Source organism: Oratosquilla oratoria, chromosome 12 (assembly GCF_046742065.1).
Source record: "Oratosquilla oratoria isolate Oo_2021 chromosome 12, ASM4674206v1, whole genome shotgun sequence".
NCBI classification, from domain to species: Eukaryota; Metazoa; Arthropoda; class Malacostraca; order Stomatopoda; family Squillidae; genus Oratosquilla; species Oratosquilla oratoria.
Genome location: NC_134788.1, coordinates 4,283,434 through 4,295,933, shown reverse-complemented (window position 1 = coordinate 4,295,933; position 12,500 = coordinate 4,283,434). Strand labels below are relative to the sequence as shown.

Here is a 12,500-nt window from a genome sequence, read left to right as displayed (position 1 = left end):
GTCCTTGCAATAAATCCTAATGCCTCGTTAGCGTTATTCCTTGCATTAAAACATTGTTTCCTTTTTACATTCTGTTTTATATGGTGTTATCTAAGCTATACCTATTTGCTGGGTTCTGTAAATCTACGTTTAATACACAGCACTTTGAGATATTGAAGTCCATTTGCCATCTCACCGACTATGCAAACAATTTACAAGGATCTTCTTGCAGTATCCCAGTGTCTTCCCCGGACCTATTATGGCGTCCTTAGTGTCTTACAAACTTACTAACATCTATATCAATTTTATTGTCCAAGTCATTTATATACATGATAAACAATAAAGGACCCAAAAACCAAGGTATGAGGAACTACTAGAAATGCTACCGCTGTTTTCTGTCACTAATCCATGTTCTAATTTATTCAAACATTTTTCCTCCTTTGTCAACGGATTTTGTTTTATTTAGAAGAACGCTTTGCTAAAGTCAAGGTAAATATCAACGTAACTATAATTGTAGATGTTAATGTCAAAGGATACAAGATTATCTACACACAATCTATCTTTGGTGAACCCTTGCTGTGTGTCATGAAACAAACTATTGAAAATAAATACTAAAGGTGAGTGAAACAATATTTGTCGTTTATGCTAATATTTTCTGACAATGTCGTATTGCGATTGGCTCTGCTTGTGCATGTTAACTTTATACATCTTATTTATTGTTAACACATTATCAAGACGCAAATTTTTTATAATGTTAAAAATATTTATAAAGTTTGAAGAACTGAACAGAAAAAGCACACGAATATGATCACTACATTTAGCTTTTCGTAAGTCAACTATAGTTTTCGGTTTGTATTAGGGTTGGATCAAGAAGTAATCATAACCGTAATTTTGACATTTAAACAACTCCGACTGATTGTTATATCTGTAGCTTACTATTGAAAATAATAAACAATTACGATAATAGTGTTTATTATCGGCTGAAAGAAACCTGCACAGCGAAGCTATAGCGATAATCCCATACCACACTCCTGGTCATATGGTCATTTCCCGAAGGTTGAGTGTGGTTTGAATTTTCCGCCAAAATCATCGGAAATTTAAAATTCCCGGCTCTGTGCAGGCATGCGCATTGTCGACCCCACCTCCCCCTCCCTATCCCCTCCCTTCTTACCCGGCTAGCTCGAGCCGGACGTCGCGTCACTTAGATCGCGGAAACGGGACCGAGTGGTTAACTCGCTGCCCACATGGGAGCAGGCGGTCCCGTTTCCTGCTGGTTAATCGTCTGTTAGTTTTATCGCTTTCCGCTTGGCTGCTGGTTTGTCTCATTCTTCGACTTTGATTTTATACGAGCACAATCCGTCCCCGTCTTCGAGCCGTCCCTGGTAAACAACCCGGGTCCTCTCGGAGGACAGGGGACGTGTCTTATGGTACGGAGTGTGGCGCCCCCCAGGGTCATCAGGCCTATCGGCAGCGCCATACCTCTGACCATCATCGGTCCTCTATTGCCTCACGGTTTGTATCAGGCCCTAGGCGTAGACTTTGACCATATACGATCGCAATCCGTCCCCGTCTTCAGGCCGTCCGTGGTAAGAACCCGGGCCTCTCGGAAGACAGGGGGACGTGTCTTATGGTACGGAGGGTGGCGCCCCCCAGGGTCATCAGGCCTCTCGGCAGCGCCATACCTCCGACCATCATCGGTCCTCTATTGCCTCACGGTTTGTTTCAGGCCCTAGGCGTAGACTTTGACCATATACGATCGCAATACGTCCCCGTCTCCAGGCCGTCCGTGGTAAGAACCCGGGCCTCTTTGAAGACGGGGGGGGACGTGTCTTATGGTACGGAGTGTGGCGCCCCCCAGGGTCATCAGGCCTCTCGGCAGCGCCATACCTCTGACCATCATCGGTCCTCTATTGCCTCACGGTTTGTATCAGGCCCTAGGCGTAGACTTTGACCATATACGATCGCAATACGTCCCCGTCTCCAGGCCGTCCGTGGTAAGAACCCGGGCCTCTTTGAAGACAGGGGGACGTGTCTTATGGTACGGAGTGTGGCGCCCCCCAGGGTCATCAGGCCTCTCGGCAGCCCCAAACCTCCGGTCATCAATGGTCCTCTAACAGCCTCATAGCTTGCTTCGTCAGGCCCTAGGCGTAGACTTTGACCTTATACGATCGTAATCCGTTCCCCATACGTCTTCGGGTCGTCCGCGGTAAGAACCCGGGCCTCTCGGAAGAGAGGGGGACGTGTCCTATGGTACGGAGGGGGTGCCCCCGAGGGTCATCAGGCCTCTCGGCAGCCCCATACATCCGACCAATAATGGTCCTCTAACGCCTTAATGGCTCCCTTTGTGAGGCCCTAGTCGTAGGCTTTGACCTTTTCCACTCGTAATCCGTTCCCCATACGTCTTCGAGTCGTACGTGGTAAGAATCCGGGCCTCTCGGAGGACAAGGGGACGTGTCCTATGATACGGAGGGTGACGCCCCGAGGGTCATCAGGCCTCGGCAGCCCCATACCTTCGACCAATAATGGTCCTTTAACGCCTTATAACTTTCTTTGTCAGGCCCTAGGCGTAGACTTTGACCTTTTCCACTCGTACTCCGTTCCCCATACGTCCTCAAGTCGTCCGTGGTAAGAACCCGGGCCTCTTGGAGGACAAGGGGACGTGTCTTATGATACGGAGGGTGGCTCCCCGAGGATCATCAGGCCTCGGCAGCCCCATACCTCCGAGCTTCAATGGTCTTCTAACGCCTCACGGCACCACCCTCCTTCCAGGTTTCTAAAAAAAAAAAAAAAAAAAAAAAAAAAAAAAAAAAAAAAAAACACCCAGCCCTTCTCATGAGCCACAGCCAACCTCTTATCAACTTCACTTGGCTTGAGTTTAAAGATGACTTACCTGATGTTCCACCCCCAAGTAAAACACAAAAGAACTTTAGACTTAGGGAGTCTAGTGTTAGTTAAAATGAGTATAAATTAGTTCAAAGAAACTACAATCATTTAGTGTAATGAGAAGAGGAAAATCAGTTTTAAATAGTACAGTTTAAGTTGGCGCAAAGTGCTAGGTATTACATAAAATGCCTTGACCTTGGAAAAAAAAAAAAAAACAGGTCGAAATGGACATGACTTCTCCTATTCAACTTAAGCTAATCTATAGTCATGATGGTCAAGAACTTTACCATGTTGAAATTAATTTCAACGCTCACTGTGACTCAGGTCGAAATGACCATGACTTTTCCTATTCAACTTGAGCTAATCTACAGTCATGATGGTCGAGAATTTTACCATGTTAAAATTAATTTCGACGCTCACTGTGACTTAGGTCGAAATGACCATGACTTTTCCTATTCAACTTAAGCTAATCTGTAGTCATGATGGTCAAGAATTTTACCATGTTAAACTAATTCAACGCCCACTGTGACTCAGGTCAACATGAACATGACTTTTCCTATTCAACTTAATTTAATCTACAGTCATGATGGTCGAGAATTTTACCATGTTAAAATTAATTTCGACGCTCACTGTGACTTAGGTCGAAATGAACATGACTTTTCCTATTCAACTTAATTTAATCTACAGTCATGATGGTCCAGAATTTTACCATGTCAAAATTTATTTCAACGCTCACTGTGACTCAGTGATGTCACGGTATGATAAGATGACGTCATTGTGATAAATTGACGTCACCATGTAGTCCTATGACGTCAATTTGTGTCCCTGTGACGTCACGAGACGATCCTATGGCGCCATGATCAATCCGGTGACGTCACAGTATAATCACATGATGTCACTAGGTATTAAACATATAGAAGTCCGCTTGTGGGTGATGAGACGTCACAAATTGCCATAGCACACTATTGGATGAAGACGCTCGCCACGGGCTTCGAGAACTTCCCGCGGGAAGACTTGGGGTGAGTTGGATACATACCGAGGGTCCAGGCCCGTCTTCGTGGGAGACGCTCAGGGAACGTCTTCACCCAGGACGAAGCCTCTTGACTAACGCCCACGGACGAGGTCGCTCGGAAACGAACTTGGCCTCGCATACTCCCTTTCGGTTTCTCGCTTACCCCGAGGATCTTCACGAAACTAGTGAGAGTGGTAGGCGTACATTGGACGGAAGCAAGCGTCTCCACACTCATGTTCCTAGACGGCTAGTTGATGCATTTGCCCACCGGGGAGGGTGCATCGGCCGACATCTCAGTGGCTCTGAGTGTGTTGGCGGACGTGGAGTTCGGGGTGGACTGGGACGGGTCTGCCCTTGCTCCCACACAGAGACTTTATTGGCTCGGGATTGAGTGGGACACAGTCAGCGTCCTTCGGGTGCTCCCCTGCGCCAAAAGAGCGTGCTTCTCTCGCACGTCCTCCCTCCTTCGGTGGCGGGGGGGGGGGGCCTCAACTTCGCGACCCCGGCCCTTCCACTGAGCCGCTTGGGGCGCCGACGGCTGGTACGGGAGGTCGACAGGAGCATACTGCTTCTCCCGCGTGACCTGCCCGGGCCGATACCCTCAGCACTCCACAGGTTGTTGCGTCCCTGGCTTCGGTCGGGGGCCCTACGCCGGTCGCTGGAGTTTCTCCGCACCCACTCTGTGGAGCGGGTGCGGGACCTAGGGACTGGACATCGACGACTCCCTTGGGGACACGGTGTCTCTACCACTCGGTCGCCCCTGTCCCATGTGTCGCCATGGAAACGGCTTCACCCCTCTCATCTCAAAAAAGTGGAGGGGGCAAAGGGCGACCGAGGAGTGGGGAGGGGCCAGGAACCGTTGAACAGGATACAAATTTCGTATAATTTACGCATTGTGTGAACAGTGCAATGTTGTGCATGTCACATTCTTCGGCGTGGGTACTTGACGTTTCTGTCTCCCCTCTACTGAGTGATAAAATGAATAAGTCTCCCATAGGAAAGACACACGTAATAACGGTTTGATTCAGGCTTCACCTCTCCTCCCACCTGTCCTCGTCTCATGCATAGCTTCGCTGTGCAGGTTTCTTTCAGCCGATAATATTTCTTTGTCGCGGCTCGTGCCGCTTAAATTCTTCTTATCGGCTTAAGAAACCTGCACAGATTTAGGGTCCCTCCCTCCTCCCACAGGCAAAGCCTTCATTTCTCATTGAAGTGACGCGACGTCCGGCTCGAGCTAGCCGGGTAAGAAGGGAGGGGATAGGGAGGGGGAGGTGGGGTCGACAATGCGCATGCCTGCACAGAGCCGGGAATTTTAAATTTCCGATGATTTTGGCGGAAAATTCAAACCACACTCAACCTTCGGGAAATGACCATATGACCAGGAGTGTGGTATGGGATTATCGCTATAGCTTCGCTGTGCAGGTTTCTTAAGCCGATAAGAAGAATTTAAGCGGCACGAGCCGCGACAAAGAAATATTTCATGTTCTAGCTATAACGACAAAATACACGAGCAAAATTCTAACCACAGTTAAAAACGAGATTATGTTATTTAAGAAGTCAGATTGTTTGATCTTTTGAATCCTGAATATACTGGGTGGCCCACATAAGTGTAACTTAAAAAAAAAAAAAAAAAAAAAAATTATATATATATATATATATATATATATATATATATATCGTTTTCAACCACATATCACTTTTAATTCCGTACCATCGCAAGCGAGACTGAGAATCGCTCGAAGGAGGGATCCGTTGGAAATTGAAACGTAGACGAGCCGAGGATTCGAACCCAGCTAATCCGTAACAAAGTTACTTTGACGTCACCCAATACGCTATCAAGAGAGATATTAATTGATCACTGGGAACCATTCATTGTGTATGTATGTATATATATATATATATATATATATATATATATATATATATATATATATATATATATATACCTTAATTCTAAGCCATCAACATCGAGAGAAACTCGAGGAGGACAACATGCAGAAATTGGAAGGTGGTACGGCCAAGGACTCGAACCTAGGCTAGCACGTGACAATTGTTAGTGAATTAGCCGATGGCGCAATCGGCTAAGTCACTAACACTTGTCACATACTAGCCTAAGTTCGAGTCCTTGGCCGTACCACGTTTCAATTTCTGCACGTTGGCCTCCTAGAGTCTCTCATATATATATATATATATATATGATTTATAAAAAGTTAAAATACATGTTTATCATATAGATTTTCTATTCTATCTAATAAAAGAAATGCTGTTAAGATCTCTCAATGGTTCGCACTTAGGTGGGGGCCACCCTGTATAGCCCATAGATAAGATTTTATATAAATTACATTTTCAGATTTTTTAGGTCCTGTAACTGTAATTCTATGTGTAGTTGTTAACTAATTGCTATCATTGCAGTTTCCTTATATATATTGTCATTAATCCAAACATGGTCTGCACCGTTCTGGGATCTGTGGACCCTAGACCAGCCTGAGAGTCACTGTGTGATTTTTCACCAAAGGAATAAACTCGTAGGGTAATAATGACTGCCTTAAGAAGAGTGGGGGAGAACCATTTTAAATCTAACCTGCATTTTTTGTTGCCAGAGCTGCGTCTACATGTCTTCGGGAGAACGCTTTGGAACCCTCCTTTATCGGGCAACCGACTCCCGGCTTGACAGTGGAGATGTGTATCGCTAATTGTGCTGGGTACGGATATTTCTTCGCGGGCATCGAGGGAGGAGAGTGGTGCTTCTGTTCGCATTCAGTCTCAGGTTTGAATAACAAAATGGTTATCAGCCCATTAAACTCCGATGACAAGATTCTTGTCATTTGGTCAAATAAAACAAAAAATCATAAAACACCAAAATGTTTGATCAAACACCAGAAAAATATGAAGTCAGTCCTCATGCGAAGCGAGGACTGACTTCATATTTTTCTGGTGTTTGATCAAACATTTTGGTGTTTTATGATTTTTTGTTTTATTTGACCAAATGACAAGAATCTTGTCATCGGAGTTTAATGGTTATTAACATTTATAATTGCATGAAGGTTTATAGAATTCATAGTAATATGGCCCATGGTGTTATGGCCTCGGTCAACCAGAGTATATGTTGTTCTCGATATTCATACAGGGCAAAAATCTAAATCTTCATGTCGCTTGTGCTGCCTGTTTTGCTGCATGGTTTTGAAATATATGTATATGTATATGTATATGTATGTGTATATGTATATATATGTGTATATGCATATGTATATGTATATGCATATGTATATGTATATATATATATGTATATATATATATATATATATATATATATATATGCATATGTATATGTATGTGTATATGTATATGCATATTTATATGTATATATATATGTACATGTACATGTACATGTACATGTACATGTATATGTATATGTATATGTATATGTATATGTTTATGTATATGTATATGTATATGCATATTTATATGTATGTATATGTATATGTATATGTATATGTATATGTATATGTATATGCATGTTTATATGTATATGTATACAGTATGTATATGTATATGTATATGCATATGCATATGTATATTTATATGTATACATATGTATATGTATATGTAGAGTATATGTATATGTACATGTACATGTATATGTACATGTATATACATATATATATGTATATATATATATATATGTATATATATATGTATATGTATATTACACACAAATGTGCTACTACATTTCTGTTTAGAAAGTATATGTATATGTATATGTATATGTATATGTATATGCATATTTATATGCATGTATATGTATATGTATAAGTATATGTATATGTATATGTATATGTACATGTATATGTATATGTACATGTATATGTATATGTGTATGTATATGTATATGCATATGTATATGTATATGTATATGTATATGTATATGTATATGTATATGTATATGTATATGTATAAGTATATTCAAATGTATATGTAAAGGTTTATGTTATGTAGGCCTGAATCTTACCTAAAAACATTAGGAACCAGTCCCATTCCATAGCGGTATTTGGCAACCCTAATGCTCTGGCTCTGTGTACTCTGTAAAGGCAGGTAAGAGAAAAACAATGAGTATGACAAAATAGATATCACTACCCTCCCCTAACAATAAACTGTAACAAATACCACTAGTCGTCAGACCAAAATGGAATAAAAAAAAAAAAAATGCAAAAAAAAAAAAAAAAAAATGGATACGACGTTTAGAATTGAAGACCCTCCCCCATCACCTATGAACACATAACCTGCCCCATAGACGGCAAAACCTATAAAATAGGAAGAAACAGTCATAAACATTAAAAAAAACTAACACACTAACAAAAAATACATGACTCACAAACAACATCAAACAATCAAACAACTCAAGAAAGAAAAAGAAGATAAACCGAACTTGTAAGAAGACGGACCGAACCTGCAAATACGAAACCAACCACGAAGATCAAGCTCCGCATCAAGGCAGACATATTAACTCAACAGGTTAAATAACAAAAACAGCAAGTGGGTCTGCCCCACACCTATTATTATAACTTCAATAAATCAAATTATATTTTTCTTTTATGTTCTCTGAATCGATCCTGGAATATTAATTATTAGAATTGCAAGCTTTCGTAATTAATTATGGAGAGACCAATACAGTATATGTATACATACACACACACACACACACACATATATATATATATATATATATATATATGCACACACACACACACACACACACACACACACACACACACACACACACACACACACACACACACACACACACACATATATATATATATATATATATATATATATATATATATATATATATCTATATATTTATATATATAGTGATGGTGCACACCAGGTAAATGAATTGATGAACTGTCTTTAATTCAGTCTCGCCAATGGTGATGTGAAGAGGGCGGTACTCTTCCAGAGGTGGAGGCTGATGTAGGACTTCATTCTTCTTCATACTAACCTCGAGTCCAAAAAGATGAGCATCCTCTGCAGAGCAGGATGTCAAGAGATACAGTACTCTCTCCGTATGAGCAACGATGGCAGTGTCATCGGCGAAGAGGAAGTCGCGGATCAGCTGCTCCAGGGTCTTCGTGTGTACCTGTAAACGCCTGAGAATGAACAAAATGTCGTCAGTTCGACAGCGAACGTAGACATCATCTTCCTCGTCAAGATCTTCAGTGGCCTGTTTCAGCATCATGCTGAAGAAAATTGTGAAGAGTCGGTGTCAAGACATAGCCCTGTTTCACGCCGTTGACGATTTAGAAGGACTAGGAGAGCTCGCTGTTGTGTCTGACTTATCCATGTTGATCTTCATGGAGCTGGATAAAAATTCTGAGGAATTTTTTGGGGGACAAACGAATCATTCTATGATTTACCGCATTCCTTTTCTGCTTACGGTGTAGAACGCTTTGGTCAGGTCGACAAACATTACATACAGTCTTCTATTCTGCTCTCGTCGATCCTTGAGTTGCCTGGAGAGAAACACCATGCCTGTAGTGATCTTGTTGGACCTAAAACCATACTGGCTCTCTGAAAGGAGCTCTTCAGCGATGGCTGGTACAAGTCTGTTTGCTAGAATTTTTCCAGCGATGGAAAGCAAAGTAATTCCCCAATAGAGTAGTCTGATTTTTTTCCCTTTGTTCTTGTGCAGATTGATAATGACTGCATCCTGGAAATCTTATGGGAGTTTACAGCTCCCAGCAGCAGACTAAGAACTCGTGGAATTTGCTGTGCAGCGGCTGACCTCCATGCTTCCAGATCTCTGGTGGTATCCCATCAACTTCTCGTGCTTTTCCACTTTTCAGCTGTTCAGTGATCTTGATGGTCTCTTCGATGTTGGATTTATTGTCCACTTCCACTTTTACTGGTTGCTGGAGGATGCGGAAAATTGCTGAGTCTTGGACAGTGCGTCCAGCGCTGAAGAGAACTCGAAAATATGTGTGTGTATATATATGTATGTATATATATATATATATATATATATATATATATATATATATAAACACACATACCCTGAATGCATGGAATGAAGAATTGAAAAAAGCAAGAATGATAATAAATGCAAATAAAACTAAAGTAATGATGGTGGAGAGAGAGAGAGATGATATTGAGATAGAAATAGATGGAATACAATTGAAACAAGTGGAAGACTTTCAGTACTTGGGAGTTCAATTAATGAGAGGTTTTATATGGAGAAAGGAATAACAAGCAGAATCGAAAAATATACAAATAATCTAAGATTAATGTATCCACTACTAAAAGACAGACTCATACCATCAAAAGTTAAAGTCATCATATATAAGACGATACTAAGACCAGTATTAACATATGGCTCAGAGACCAAGACACTAACAATGAAATTAAAGAGCAAGATACAGGCAGCAGAGATGAGAATGTTGCGATTGATAAAGGGAGTAACAAGAAGAGATCACTTAAGAAATGAGGATATCAGAGATGAACAGGACATCGAATTAATATTAGAATTTGTAGAAAGAAGTAAACTGAGATGGTATGGACACATCATGAGGGTGAGTCAAGAAAGGTACCCTGTTAAATATTATCAATGGAATCCAAGAGGAAAGAGGCCGGTAGGAAGACCCAGGAAGAGATGGAGAGATGGAGTGAGGGAAGCAATTGAAGCGATAGGATCAACAATAGAAAGTGTGGAAGAAGAGGAACTTTACGAAGATCGTACCTGGTGGAGAAGTTTCGTGAGGCAACACAACTGACAGGGCACTGACCCTACCTGGTGTATCGTGAGAAGGTGAGAAGATATACGTATGTACATATATATATATATATATATATATATATATATATATATACATATACATATATATACATGTATATATATATATAAAAACACACATATATACGTATATATATATATATATATATATATATATATATATATACATATATATATATATATATATATGTATACATATGTATATATATACATACATATAATATATATATGTATATATATATGTATATACACATATATATATGTATATATATATATATCAAGGACTACTATTACACAGGACGTGCGCACCAAGATTCCTGGCTCCACTAGCGGAGGCCATTGCTTTCTTTGTAACCTAACATTCTATATTGGACAATTGTATCAAAACTAGAAACCTAACATTGTATATAGGACAAATATATCAACTATTGACTTATTCAATGCAGTATAAGTTAATATAAACTTTTATAGTGAAATAAGAAACTATTTTTAAGGCACTGTTATGCTTTGAAATGCCAATTTTAGCCGGACTTAACAGGTATTATTGTATGAGGTTAGTGGACACCAGGGTTGGCAATTTTTTTTTTTTTTTTTTATCTTTTTAAAAAATATAAAAAATATATATTTTTTATTTAAATCAGATTTATTTGATTTAAATAGATTTTTCTTATAGATTTTAAATATTGTGGGATTGCTATCTGATATGCGATCTGATTGCTAAAGGACATTTTTAGCATATCAATATAAGGAGCAGTGTTACATAGATTTGCCACAAGTATACAAGGAACGGTATAAGCCTACATGTATATATCACTGTGCAGCCCACAACAAGTTTCAATAAGATTCTTGTTGAAACTTGTTCTAGGTAAACAGCTTCTCACTGAGTCAGTTGCTGCTTTGGAATCAACCAGGAAGGATGTCTTCTGAACCTGGCAGAGTGGTTCCTTCATGCAGAAAAAATTATCCTGTCTGGAATTATTTCGAAAAACTACCAACAACTTCTGACAAAGGGTACCGAGCTGAATGCAAAGACTGCAGCCAGGAACTACAGGGCATTGTATCAAGATTAAAATCTCACAGAGATAAATGCCAAGGTCAGCCACAGCATACAGAAGAAGAAATTGATGACCCAGGTATATAATCTTACTTATATTGTGTGCATTTCTCCCTTTTCATACGCAACTATATAAATTTGGTGAACAATGGAGAGCATGTGCAATAAAAATGTGAAGGCCTAAAGAGATGATACTTCAACTTCATTACTTCTAGATTTGGGTAATGACTATATCACTATAATATACTGTATCCACTCAACTTTGGGGCCTACATGATTTTTATTCATTTCATTCAGCATTGTGTAATATATTTCATCGGTTCCATTTGAATTCAGCCCACATGGGATTCAGCACAATGGGATTTAGCCTAACCTAACCCAACTAACCCATTATTTTTAGTGAATTTAAAAGTGGACTGAATCCTGTGAGGGCTGAATTCCAAGCCCACCTATTTCATATCCTGTTTTAATTATTTCCAAATAAATTAGTGGCTTGTGTGAATATGATCATTATCTAAAAAAATAACTATTGTACTCAAAAGTAGCCTAAATCACACTGTATTCATTCATTTATTTATTCATTTATAAATTATGCAATATGCTAAAATTTTCTGTTTCCATTTCAGGATCTGTATCAACAGCTTCAATCCCTTCATCATCGGCTCCACTTGAATTATCTGCAAACCTGACTCCACCATTAAAAAGGTTATTATCAGACTCCTCCACAGGCGCCACTTCTGCTAAATAATTTTCTTCTAAAAGAAAGTCATCAACATCTCTGG

The 12,500-nt window shown here is 40.0% G+C and overlaps 1 protein-coding gene across 1 annotated transcript in view; it reads left to right on the top strand.

Moving 5' to 3' along the window:
- Positions 1-12,500, top strand: part of LOC143030166 (uncharacterized) — a 36,956-nt gene that overhangs the window by 8,322 nt on the left and 16,134 nt on the right. Inside the window, exon 3 of the mRNA XM_076193328.1 lies at positions 6,475-6,641. Coding sequence (XP_076049443.1) covers positions 6,475-6,641 — 167 coding nt within the window. The remainder of the gene's footprint in view (positions 1-6,474; positions 6,642-12,500) is intronic.